The following is a 13741-nucleotide window of genomic DNA, read 5'->3' on the forward strand; positions in this document are numbered from 1 at the left end:
AAAAAAAAAAAAAAAAAAGTATTTCAGAAAGCAGTAGCTAAAGAATCACTTGTTTATTTCCCAGTGTTTTAAAGGCCCTTCTGAAGAACTAAGCAAACTAAAGAAAGATCATTTAGTTTTAAAGAGGAGAAATGTATTTAACTAAATCCTAAACACAACAGGCTATCTGCAAGCAGTAGCAGCAGCCATGCTCCTTCACAGAATTCCTTATAATTTTTGAAGTTTTTTGTTTAACTGCTACAAAAGCTGATTTAATAATATGTATTAAACTTAAACATTTTAGTTCAGTTTTAGTTCAAAAGTAGCAAATGTATTAGGTTTGAGTTTAAAGACTGAACTACTTTAGATTTGATTTGCACTTTTTTTTTTTGAGACAGAGTCTTGCTCTGTTGCCCAGGCTGGAGTACAGTGGTGTCATCTCGCCTTACTGCAAGCTACACCTCCCAGGTTCAAGGCATTCTCCTGCCTCAACCTCCCAAGTAGCTGGGACTACAGGCACCTGCCACCACGCCTGGCTAATTTTTTGTATTTTTAGTAGAGATGGGGTTTCACTGTGTTAGCCAGGATGGTCTCAATCTCCTGACCTCGTGATCTGCCGGCTTCGGCCTCCCAAAGTTCTGGGATTACAGGCGTGAGCCACTGTGCCTGGCCTTTTCTTTTTACCTTTCATTAGCTTTGATGCAAACCTATAGCTTAAGGTATATTAAACTTTAATGACATTTTTCTCTAAAATAGTAGTTTGTAATAACTTGTTCTGGCACCTGGCTCCAATGAGCACTATCCTCTGACCCTGTGGTATAATTTTCATGAGTAAGTAGAAACCTAAGATCATAGAAGTTCTATGGTAATGTATCCAAGGGGTTTACATCATCTCCTCAAGTGCCTGTATCTCTGTGAAAAGAATCATCATGGGCTGGGCACGATGGCTCACACCTGTAACTCCAGCACTTTGGGAGGTCGAGGCAAGTGGATCACCTGAGGTTGGGAGTTCAAGACCAGCCTGACCAACATGGAAAAACCCTGTCTCTACTAAAAATACAAAATTAGGTGTGGTGGTACATGCCTGTAATCCCAGCTACTCAGGAGGCTGAGACAGGAGATGCGCTTGAACTTAGGAGGGGGAGGTTGCAGCGAGCCAAGAACGTGCCATTGCACTCTGGCAGACTTGGAAAGAAGAGTGAAACTCCACTTCAAAAAAAAAAAAAAAAAAAAAAAAAAGAGAATCATCATCGAGTGGACTGGAACACATCCAGAGAACCAATTTTGTTAGAAACATTTTAGACTTGAGCCACACAGTCTACATCTTCTGCATCCTCCATGCACTCGTCTGCTTTCTGGAGCCCCAAGAGTCAGTCTTACTCCTGTTCCAGATAACAGTTCTCTTCCGGATAACGGTTCTTCAGATACTTGAAGACAGTGTCTTATTTCCTTAAATCTTCTCATTTCTTCTTCAAAAGACATTATTTCAAGTTACTTTACGGCATCTTTACGATTTAACTCTGAATAAACACTCCCGAGTTTGTCAGTGATCATGTTAAAAACCAAGCACGGTGCTTAAAACAGACATCAGCTTTCAGGCAGTCACTCCAATGGAGAATACGGTGGGGCTCTGGATCTGTACTTCACTTGCTCCAGACCCTATGCTTGTGTTAATATGGCCCAGTTTCAAATATGCGTTTTTAGCAGCCCTGAAATGTTTACTCAGATTTAGTTTATAGTCAACTAAAAACCCCCAGAGGTCTCCTGTATCACACAAGTTATAATTAAAACCTTAAAAGAGAAAGGTATAGAACAAATGATCTTTCCCCTTCCTTTTTTGCTTTTTCATATGTTAAAACTATCTCGGAGCTGTTATCAGACTTTTTTCCTGAAAAACTCTCAACATACTCAAACTAGGTGTTACATGAAACTGGGGTCTCCAGGTTTTGCTACAGGTTTTGTTGTTGAGACGGAGTCTCACTCTGTCACCAGGCTGGAGGGCAATGGCACGATCTCAGCTCACTGTAACCTCAGTCTCCAGGGTTAAAGCAATTCTTCTGCGTCAGCCTCCCAAGTAGCTAGGATTACAGGTGCATACCACCACGCCCGGCTAATTTTTGTATTTTTAGTAGAGACAGGGTTTCACCATGTTGGCCAGGCTGATCTCGAACTCCTGACCTCAGGTGATCCACCTGCCTTGGCCTCCCAAAGTGCTGGGATTACAGGTGTGAGCCACCATGGCCGGCCCACACTCCAAACCTTAAGCCAAAACAAAAGGGGGTAAGGAAGCAGCAAAACTATTATTTGTCTTTCATAAAGTAATTGATTGACTATTAGAAGACTATCATCCATGCTATGCTCAACAAATATTCTTACTTTTTCATGTTTTTTTTTTTTTGTTTGAGATGGAGTCTTGCTCTGTCGCCAGGCTGGAGCGCAGTGGCATGATCTTGGCTCACTGCAACCTCCGTCTCCCAGGTTCAAGCGTTACTCAGCCTCACGAGTAGCTGGGACTACATGTGCATGCCACCATGCCCAGCTAATTTTCTTATTTTTTAGTAGAGACATTGTTTCACCATGCTGGCCAGGATGGTCTCGATCTCCTGACCTCGTGATCTGCCCACCTTGGCCTCCCAAAGTGTTGCGATTATAGGCGTGAGCCACCATGCCTGGCCTCATGTGATTTTATGCAGCAAATGCAAAGTATTCTGTAAAGGTTCTTGGTATACCTGTTTTCATAACAATATGAGTAGTCTCTTCAGTAATTAGATTAGTTAAAGCGATGTGGTATCTTCTGGCAAACTTGTACACGAGCATCTGAAATTAGATCAAATATTCCATTATCATGAGTTACCTCTAGTACACAGCTCAGAATACTAGTTATCCCACCATGGCATACGTTTACCTACGTAACAATCCTGCACGTTCTGCACATGTGTCCTGGAACTATTTAAGGTGAATTTTTTTTTTTTTTGAAACAGAGTCTTGCTCTGTTACCCAGGCTGGAGGTAAAATTAAAAAAAAAAAAAAAGAAAAAACAAATAATACCAGTTATCCTAGCTTTAAGTCTCTGTTTTTCTCAGAAAGGGTACATTTAAAAAAATTCTAAGATACCTGAAGTCTCAGCCGGGCACGGTGGCTCACGCCTGTAATCCCAGCACTTTGGGAGGCTGAGGTGGGCAGATCATGAGGTCAGGAGATGGAGATCATCCTGGCTAACACGGTGAAACCCGGTCTCTATTGAAAATACAAAAAATTAGCCGGGCGTGGTAGTCCCAAAAATTAGCCGGGCGTGGTAGTCCCAGCTACTTGGGAGGCTGAGGCAGGAGAATGGAGTGAACCTGGGAGGCGGAGCTTGCAGTGAGCTGAGAAGGCGCCACTGCACTCCAGCCTGGGCAAGAGTGCAAGACTCTGTCCCCCCCGCAAAAAAAACAAAAACAAAACTTGAAGTCTCAAATAGTTTAATAAAAATTATGTACACATCAGCAGACATAGAATTACAACTAAGGATTCAAAATAATATTATACACCTACTATGTACCACAAACTTAAAACTTAAAAAAATATACATTGGGCCAGACACAGTGGCTCATGCCTATAACCCAGCACTTTGCAAAGCTAAGGTGGGACTCTTGAACCCAAGAGTCTGAGACCAAGACCAGCCTGGGCAATACTGTGAGATCTCGTGTCTTTAAAAAAAAAAAAAAAAAAGTAAAAATAAAAAATATATATTTTGCTTTAATAGCCGATATCATTTGATTCCCTAAGACAGTTTCTTTGCATAGTGACACTCTACTGTACTATAAATTTATCAGCCTACACTTTATAAGCTGAGAGATAACTACCCTACACAGAAAGTTATGCTACAGACATATATGGCTTAAAACCAAGACTCAACCCTCTGATAGTTACAAAACACTGAAATCAAGATGTTACTAAAAGTCAGTGCAAAAACGATCAATTCTCTCGTAAGGAGAAGGCTTAGAAGGGGTTCATATTCTTCCCCAAAGAAATTTAGAGTCCTCTAGCTATTATCTATCAACCAAATAAAAATCAATAGGCAGCAAAAGAAATTAACCAGATCCATTATGGGCACAGTTGACCTAGCTGGTAGGTATTGTCTGATAAATAACTTTGTTTACCAAGGGCCATCATTTACTAGCCATAGCCAAAGCCACCCACACCAGTATTTATGTGCTGTACAATACTGCCATGAAGGTCAGGCCATCTTTCTTTCATGTTGCCTTACTCCACACTGCCACAGGGCGCTGAAAAAATGCAGGCTAGAGAAGCTAATGACATCCTCCCCCCTTTTGCCACCACCCTCTGCCAGGATCATTAGCAATTCTGAACTGATTAATTGCTGAAATCCCAGCCTTGAAACTGTTCTGTTAGAAGAGCAATGCTGCCGGGCGCGGTGGCTCAAGCCTGTAATCCCAGCACTTTGGGAGGCCGAGATGGGCGGATCACGAGGTCAGGAGATCGAGACCATCCTGGCTAACACGGTGAAACCCCGTCTCTACTAAAAAATACAAAAAACTAGCCGGGCGAGGTGGCGGGCGCCTGTAGTCCCAGCTACTCGGAGGCTGAGGCAGGAGAATGGCATAAACCCGGGAGGCGGGGCTTGCAGTGAGCTGAGAACCGGCCACTGCACTCCAGCCTGGGCGACAGAGCGAGACTCCGTCTCAAAAAAAAAAAAAAAAAAAAAAAAAAAAAAAAAGAAGAGCAATGCTGAACTGATGAAAAGATCATCTTAATATGGGCTTCAGAATTAATCATGTGTAATACAGTCAGTAGCTTTCATCATAAATTTACCACACTTCACCAAGTCTGAATAGAGCTCAAAGTTTTCCTCTTTGCTTATTTAAAGACAACACCTACCCAAGCCAGTTGTAGTCTAAACTGCAGCTCAGAATTGCCTTTGGCAAGAAAGATTAGACCATTTTAGCCATCTTTAAAAAGCTGAACTTGCAAAACAAAGGGATAAAGAATGCTAATTTTCAATGAATAAGTAAGGAATTCTGGATGTGCAGGCAAATGATCAAGAGCCATTGAAACAGACACAGGTAAGAGCTTTCAGAGCAAACTGCTGGTCTGGGCATGGGATTATGAGATGAAAACATTTACAGCCAGCACTGTGCACTTACTCAGTGTATCTACCAGGGCAGCCACAGCTTACTTTGCCCTTTCAGTAGTGGGATACATCTGGCCAGAGATGTTATGCTAAGTCACTACCTATGGAGAAGTTAGGATGAAAAATCCTAGCAAGGATATATTAAGAAAGATATTTCAGAATGATTTGGTCATCTCTCAGTGTGCAATAAATGGCACACCCACTACTGAATCCATTTGATAATCTGGTATGTTATCTCATCATAGTTTTAAAGAAATATTCACGCAATTATTATTATTATTATTATTATTATTTTGAGACAGAGTTTCGCTCTTGTTGCCCAGGCTGGAGTGCAATGGCGCAATCTCGGCTCAACGCAACCTCTGCCTCCTGGGTTCAAGCGATTCTCCTGCCTCAGCCTCCCGAGTAGCTGGGATTACAGGCATGGGCCACCACGCACAGCTAATTTTGTACTTTTAGTAAAGATGGGGTTTCTCTAGGTTGGTCAGGCTGGTCTTGAACTCCCGACCTCAGGTGATCTGACCGCCTCAGCCTCCCAAAGTGCTTGGATTACAGGCTTGAGCCACCGTGCCCGGCCACAAATTATTTTTATTATGAAGTGATGACAATGACAATTAATTACAGGGGTGGTAAACTTCTCAGGATGTCTGAAATCCACAAATAGCCCAAAAAGAAACGAGGTTTTACTGGTCTTAATATTTTAATGAGTATTTTTCCACAGTGTGAAGCAATTCCCATTCCTGGCATTAAGGACCCAAGGTGATGCCAAAATCCTAATAGCAAGGGATGTTGCAGGGCAGACGTGGCAGGGCAGACTATTGAGTAACTGTCTTATAAGCCAGGATAAAAACAAACAGTAGAGAAATGCTACTGTCTGGCAGTACGTTTGGAACCAGTCTGAATTTAGTTAAATATGCTGGTAAATTCACCCATGTGAGCCAAGGGGGAAAAAAGACGCCTTCTGGGGAATAAAGCTATACCTACTTGCTTTTACAGATATAAAGGAAAATTCAAATTCAAAAGTCCTATATCATCCCAAAGTATAGCTTTTCTCCTAATATTTAATAATTATTTTCTCAAGTAAATATATATAAAATAATCCACACTATAGCTTTATCTAGATCTAAATTTTCAGAAATTAGTAATGGAAATTAAATTACACAGAACTATGATTGTTTCCTAGATATCTTCCTCTAGGTTATCAATTGCCAGTACCTACATAAAACTGTTTCCAGAATGTTGTTAAGTCTTAGTCATTAGGGAGATACATATGGATACACTCACAAATTCTTCTGGGGTCAGGCCAGACACCACCAAGGACATTCTTTTGTTGACCCTTTCTGTTGAAGCTGTCAATTTTGGCTTCTCCCTGCTCACACTTTCTTCCATTGCATTATACTCAGCAGTATTAGTATTATGAGCAGCAGCTGGACTCTGGGCAGATTCTGCAACTTGCCACTGGGGTACTTTCAATGCAGAGGTTGAAGATGGTATGCTGCCAACATGAGCTGACTCTAGGGCTCTGTCTTCAGAAGGATCAGATTCAGGGTCATCAGAGAAGAGACTGATTCCAGATTCCAGGTAAGGTGTTCCCTCTGAAAGGAATGGGAGAAGTTTAATTTACACAACAATGAATGTTGAATTACAGAGTTTTGGTCTCCGTTAAGAATTAAAAGACCAATGAAGTTAGGTTAAGAGAAAAATGGGTACATGAATACAGTGTTAGTGGAAATCCAAAGTAGCCTAATTTCCTAAAAAGGAAATATGGCATTAGGTAGCAAACACCTTAACATGTGTTTACACTTTCAGTCAACAATGCTAGTTTTAGAAATATATCCTCAGCCGGGCGCGGTGGCTCAAGCCTGTAATCCCAGCACTTTGGGAGGCCGAGACGGGCGGATCACGAGGTCAGGAGATCGAGACCATCCTGGCTAATACGGTGAAACCCCGTCTCTACTAGAAAAAAAAAATACAAAAAACTAGCCGGGCGAGGTGGCGGGAGCCTGTAGTCCCAGCTACTCAGGAGGCTGAGGCAGGAGAATGGCGTGAACCCAGGAGGCGGAGCTTGCAGTGAGCTGAGATCAGGCCACTGCACTCCAGCCTGGGCAACAGAGCGAGACTCTGTCTCAAAAAAAAAAAAACATCTATATCTATATCTGTATCTATATATATCTATATATATATATCTCCTAGGCAGATAAAAGATGTATGCAAAGGTTTAGTCATAGGAATGTTCACTGTAACACTGCTTATAATAGTGTAATTTTAGAAGCAATCTAGAAGTCCAATAATAGATTAAATTATGATATACCTAGTCCAATGGAATACTCTTCACCCATTAGTTTGAATATAAATGTTGATGTACAATAAAACAGAAATGTTACTAATATACTAAAGAAGATACCTAAGCAATATTATTTATCATGACATTACTTTAAAAATAAAAGTTTATGTAAAATGACTAAAGAAACACAGAAATATTTTATTATTAAAGAATAAGAGTACAGGCCTGGTGCGGTGGCTTAGGCCTGTAATCTCAGCACTTTGGGAGGCCGAGGTGGGTGGATCACCTGAGGTCAGGAGTTCGAGACCAGTCTGATGAACATGGAGAAACCCCATCTTTACTAAAAATACAAAAAACTAGCTGGGCTTCGTGGTGCATGCCTGTAATCCCAGCTACTCAGGAGGTTGAAGCAGGAGAATTGTTTGAACCCAGGAGGCAGAGGTTGCGCTGAGCCGAGATCATACCATTGCATTCCAGCCTGGGCAACAAGAGTGAAACTCCGTCTCAAAAAAAAAGAGTACAGGTAATTTTATTTTTTTGAGAAGGGTCTCGGTCTGTCACCCAGGCTGCAGTGCAGTGGCACAAACATGGCTCACCTGCAGCCTTGACCTCCTGGACTCAAGTGATCTTCCTGCCTCAGCCTCCTGAGTAGCTGGGACCACAGGTGTTTGCCACCTTCCAGCTAATTTTTTTTTTTTTTGAGATGGAGTTTCGCTCTTGTTGCCCAGGCTAGAGTGCAATGGTGTGACCTTGGTTCACTGCAACCTCCGCCTCCGGGGTTCAAGTAATTCTCCTGCCTCAGCCTCCCGAGTAGCTGGGACTACAGGCATGCGCCACCAAGCCTGGCTAATTTTGTACTTTTAGTAGAGACGGGGTTTCTCCATGTTGGTCAGGCTGGTCTCGAACCCCTGCCCTCAGGTGATCTGCCTGTCTTGGCCTCCCAAAGTGCTGGGATTACAGGCGTGCGCCACCACACCTGGCTCATTTTTGTATTTTTAGTAGAGACGGGGTTTCATCATGCTGGTCAGACTGGTCTCAAACTCCTGACCTCAGGCCATCTGCCTGCCTTGGCCTCCCAAAGTGCTGGGATTACAGGCATGAGCCACCATGCCTGGCCCGAGCTAGTTTTTTTTTTTTTTTTTTTTTTTTTTTTAACTTTGTAGAAATCACGTCTTGCTACACTGCCCAGGATGGTCTTGAACTCTTGGCCTTGAACAATCCTCCCACCTTGGCCTCCCAAAGTACTGAGATTACAGGCATGAACCACTGCACCTGTCCTTATTTTATCTTTTACGAGGTGGCATCTCAGCTTGGTGAAGTGGCTCACGCCTGTAACCCCAGCACTTCGGGAGGCCAAGTCAGGAAGATTGCATGAGGCCAGAGGTTAGAGACGAGCCTAGGCAACATAGCAAGATGCCGTCTCCAACCCCACCCCAAATTATCTTCTTTATTCCCTATATTGTCCAATTTGGGAGCAATAAGCATATAGTAATTTTGTAAGAAAGGAAAAAAAAGTTGACAAATGTGGCAAATGCTTTATTTTTGTTTCTTCATCCAAGGTAATGACACCATTACTTTTCTCACTTAATAAATCAGCAGATATCATTACCAAATTAAAAACAGCAGAGATGTCATCCTTGAAACATTTCAGAAAATGCCATGCTATCAGGAATTAAGCATAGCTAAGTGGAATATATGAGATTCCTAAAATGACCCTAATGAACATGGCCAAATACCACATTTGATGCCAGTGTCTTTTATGATAATGTGTTTTTGAGGATTAATTAAAAACTTTCTTTACTGATTAAAACTCTGATTTACAAGCCATAAAACACCATTCATTAAAAGTGATTTTTAAGGCATAAAATATACAATTATTTATATTAATTAACTCATAAAAGAAGAGCTTGCTTTGGGATTTGACTCATTTTCTAATAAAGTACTGGCCTAAAACTTTATTCTTTGGCCTTAGGACCCTTGTCTAACAGTTGAAATAAAAAATATATATATATTTTTGAGATGGAATCTTGCTCTGTCAACCAGACTAGAGTGCAGTGGCGTGATCTTGGCTCACTGCAAACTCCGCCTCCCGGGTTCAAGCGATTCTGCTGCCTCGGCCTCTAGAGTAGCTAGGATTACAGGCATGCACTAGCAAACCCAGTTAATTTTTTTGTATTTTTAGTAGAGACAGAGTTTCACCATGTTGGCCAGGCTGGTCTCTAACTGACCTCAGTTGATCCACCTGTCTCGGCCTCCTGGAATACTGGGATTACAGGCATAAGCCACGATGCCTGGCCTGAAATAATATATTTAGAGTACACCAAGATTCCCATATCCTCAAAATCATTAGTTAAACCATTAATTAAAATATAGATGGATTAACAGTTTCAACAATTTTCAAGTAAACCTTGATTGACACTTGAGCTATTTTTCTAAAATGGGCTTAAGTATAACAAAAGTGTCCATGATAGACTAGTACATCTAAAAGTTGGTTAACCAGAATATCTTTATAAAGGATTCAGAGTAAAATCGAAGTGTTTGTTCCATTAGAGCAGATGAAATATTACCTAGATCTTGCCTTGGCAAGTAAGATGGTTCCATCAAATTGTGTGGCCCAGACTTTTCCAGTTGTTGCTCCTCCATATCAACAACCTTAATGAGCTCCTCTTGGGATGGGTAGTTTCCATTCTGAAGACTCCCAGAGCTACTGTGCACATACCACCTATCCTCTAACGACTGGCATTTAGAAGGCGATGACCTAGAAAGATAAATGGAAGGAGAAAACCATCGCCACCAATTGTGAAAGGAAAAATCATACTTCCTGGGCAGTCAAAGCCTAAATGAAACAGCTCATGTCAGAGAGATCAGAAATGACTGGCAAAAAAGAGCCCACGTGACAGCCTAGAAGTCTGGATTCATGTTGCCTGCCAATATGTCAGCGTTGACATATAACATCTCCCCTGAGGGGTTGGGTTGGTCTGAGGCATTATATCTCCTAGCTGTTAAAAGCAGGTCAGTAGCTGGGTGTGGTGGCTGTCGCCTGTATTCTCAGCTACTCGGGAGACTGAGGCAGGAAAATTGCTTGAACCCGGGAGGCAGAGGTTGCAGTGAGCTGAGATCCCAAGATCACGCTACTGCACTCCAGCCTGGGTAACAGAGCAAGACTCTGTCAAGAAAGAAAGGAAGAAAGGAAGAAAGAAAGAGAAAGAAAGAAAGGAAGAGAAAGAAAGAAAGGAAGAGAAAGAAAGAAAGGAAGAGAGAGAAAGAAAGAAAAAGAAAGGAAGGAAGGAAGGAAGGAAAAGAGAAAGAAAGAAAAGAAAAGAAAAAAGAAAAAAGAAAAAGGCAAGCAAGTAGGTCAGCAAATTTTTACCAAATTACTCACTGCCACTCACTCTATACACAATATTCTACTTGAGTCTAAATGGATATGTTAGAATCAGATGTCTTATGAAGATAGAACATTGATCAATGTCGACATCTCTACAATCATTATTTCTACTCAGTTTTAGCAGAATTACAGAATCATACCTATTGCCTGCCTTTTCTTTTACTTTTTTTTTTTTTTTGAGATGGAGTCTCGAGCTCTGTCACCCAGGCTGGAGTGCAGTGGCTCAATCTCGGCTCACTGCAACCTTGCCTCTCGCCTCTCCGGTTCAAGTGATTATCCTGCCTCAGCCTCCCAAGTAGCTGGGACTACAGGCGCATGCCACCACGCCCACCTAATTTTTGTATTTTTAGTAGAGGTGGGGTTTCACCATGTTGATTGGGATGGTCTCCATCTCCTGACCTTGTGATCCACCAGACTTGGCCTCCCAAAGTGCTGGGATTACAGGCTTGAGCCACTGTGCCCAGCCACTATTGCCTGCCTTTTCAATGTCCAAATTCATTCTAAAAACAAAAGCCAGCTATAAAATATTGTTAGAAAAGCATATACACCCAGTAAATAGTTCCTCTAGTCTTCCAAGTGCTTCGGACTTTGCAAAATAAGATACTTATCAATAGATTTAAAGGGCCTCAGAGGTTAATTAATTTAAAAAATTATTGGGTGCTTATTATGGGTCAAATACTAAGGTTAGGCCCCCTGGACTGAAGATGAGTGAGAACTGAATTACTACTCTTTTTTTTTTTTTTTGGAGACGGAGTCTTGTTCTGTCACCCAGGCTGGAGTGCAATGGCACGGTCTCGGCTCACTGCAACCTCTGCCTCCCAGGTTCAAGCGATTCTCCTGCCTCAGCCTCCTGTATAGCTGGGATTATAGGCACCTACCACCATGCCTGGCCCTCCAGTAAGGAAAAGAATGGTACTGGACTACATAGTCCAGTACTGGACTGCTATATAGTCCTGTATTAATAGTGGTGTAAATACACATCTCTGAAAGATATTCCAAATGTTTTCTGGCTTTGGGAGGGCAAGGTGGGTGGACCACTTGAGTCCAGGAATTTGAGACCAGCCTGGGCAACAAGGTAAAACTCCATCTCTACCAAAAATACAAAAACTTAATGGGCATGGTGGTGCATGCTTGTGGACCCAGCTACTTAGGAGGCTAAGGTGGGAGGATTGCGTGAGCCTGAAAAACAGAGGATGCAGTGAGCCATGATTGTGCCACTGCAATCTAGGTGACTGAGGGAGACCCTGTGTTAAATAACAATAACAATAATAATAATATTATTATCTGTGGTAAATCAAGAGCTAGAGTTTTTCTAGAAAGACAAGAATTTTAATTACGGCAAGGGCTGCCTTGAAGAAGTCTACCATCAGCTTCCAAGCTTGTTCAGGTTTTAGCTCCATTATATATATATATTTTTTGAGACAGAGTCTTGCTCTGTCGCCCGGGCTGGAGTGCAGTGGCCGGATCTCAGCTCACTGAAAGCTCCGCCTCCCGGGTTTACGACATTCTCCTGCCTCAGCCTCCGGAGTAGCTGGGACTACAGGCGCCCGCCACCTCGCCCTGCTAGTTTTTTGTATTTTAGTAGAGACGGGGTTTCACCGTGTTAGCCAGGATGGTCTCCATCTCCTGACCTTGTGATCCGCCCGTCTCGGCCTCCCAAAGTGCTGGGATTACAGGCTTGAGCCACCTCGCCCGGCCTCCATTATATTTTTTTCTGACCTTTAGAAGGGACATATCTATCTAACTGCACATTTCTCATGTTGTAGCTTATGTTATAGGTTCAAAAAGTCTATAAAAAAGAAGTATCCTGGCCGGGCACGGTGGCTCAAGCCTGTAATCCCAGCACTTTGGGAGGCCGAGGTGGGTGGATCACGAGGTCAGGAGATCGAGACCATCCTGGTTAACCTGGTGAAACCCCGTCTCTACAAAAAATACAAAAAACTAGCCGGGCGAGGTGGCGGCCGCCTGTAGTCCCAGCTACTCGGGAGGCTGAGGCAGGAGAATGGTGTAAACCCGGGAGGCGGAGCTTGCAGTGAGCTGAGATCCGGCCACTGCGCTCCAGCCTAGGCGACAGAGCGAGACTCCGTCTCAAAAAAAAAAGAAAAAGAAAAAGAAGTATCCTAGAGCAATAAAAGTTTATAAATGCCTGTATACAAAAAACTGGAGAAAGTATGGTGAAAAAAATTAACAATTAGAGTTCAGTATAAAGAGGCAGATACCACAGCATCTTTACACTGATGTTTCTTACCTTTCCACTCCTGGTTCTTTATTTTTACTGGTAGAACTATCTGCAGATACCTTGAACTTGTCAGCAGAAAAGCCTTCTGGATTCTGGCTTATAGGATATTCACTACTTTTCTGTGAAGTTAATACTGCTTTAAACGGAATGAGAAAACAAATCTACTTTACTGCTTTGTTCTGATAGTGATAATTCAGGTTAGAATACTGACTTTTTTCAAAAGCATCAACTATGATACACAAATTGGTTTTTAAACAAGTGTATCAGGCAGAATTTTATAAACAAGTAATGCAACAGACAGATGCTAGCACTAAATGGAATTCAATGATTAAAAAATAATAATGGTAATAAAAGGAACACTTTAAGACAGGGTAAATAAAGACACCCAGCTGAGACAAGGCTGAAAAAAAATTTATATTCCTTGGCCCTGAATGATAAAAATATATATATAACAAATTTTTATCTCTGCAGCAAATAAATTATGCCCAAATCCTCTCAGACAATAGGAAAGAAAGAGTACTGGAAAGCACAAAGTACATTATTTTCTCCATCCCCACTGCCTCCACATTAAAGACTGTGTGAAATGGGGGTTTCAGCTGCTGCATGTGGGGGGTAAACAAGACATGAGGGTCAGACAAGAAAGAAAAAACAGGTGACATTTTGCTTCTCATTTTCAATTACTGAAAAAAAAAATAAAAAATAAAAAAAAAAAAAAAA

The 13741-nt window shown here is 41.9% G+C and overlaps 1 protein-coding gene across 1 annotated transcript in view; it reads right to left on the bottom strand.

Annotated features, from left to right (window-relative positions):
* BRCA1 (BRCA1 DNA repair associated) overlaps nucleotides 1-13741 on the bottom strand; it is a 92796-nt gene that overhangs the window by 22900 nt on the left and 56155 nt on the right. The window contains exons 13-17 of the mRNA XM_017867636.1: nucleotides 13034-13160; nucleotides 9965-10155; nucleotides 6398-6708; nucleotides 2709-2796; nucleotides 2216-2238 (exon numbers count right to left, since the gene is read on the bottom strand). Of these exons, the coding sequence (XP_017723125.1) occupies nucleotides 2216-2238; nucleotides 2709-2796; nucleotides 6398-6708; nucleotides 9965-10155; nucleotides 13034-13160 (740 nt within the window). The remainder of the gene's footprint in view (nucleotides 1-2215; nucleotides 2239-2708; nucleotides 2797-6397; nucleotides 6709-9964; nucleotides 10156-13033; nucleotides 13161-13741) is intronic.

The sequence above is a fragment of the Rhinopithecus bieti genome, unplaced genomic scaffold (genome assembly GCF_001698545.2).
Source record: "Rhinopithecus bieti isolate Rb0 unplaced genomic scaffold, ASM169854v2 scaffold_4544, whole genome shotgun sequence".
In the NCBI taxonomy this organism is placed as follows: Eukaryota; Metazoa; Chordata; class Mammalia; order Primates; family Cercopithecidae; genus Rhinopithecus; species Rhinopithecus bieti.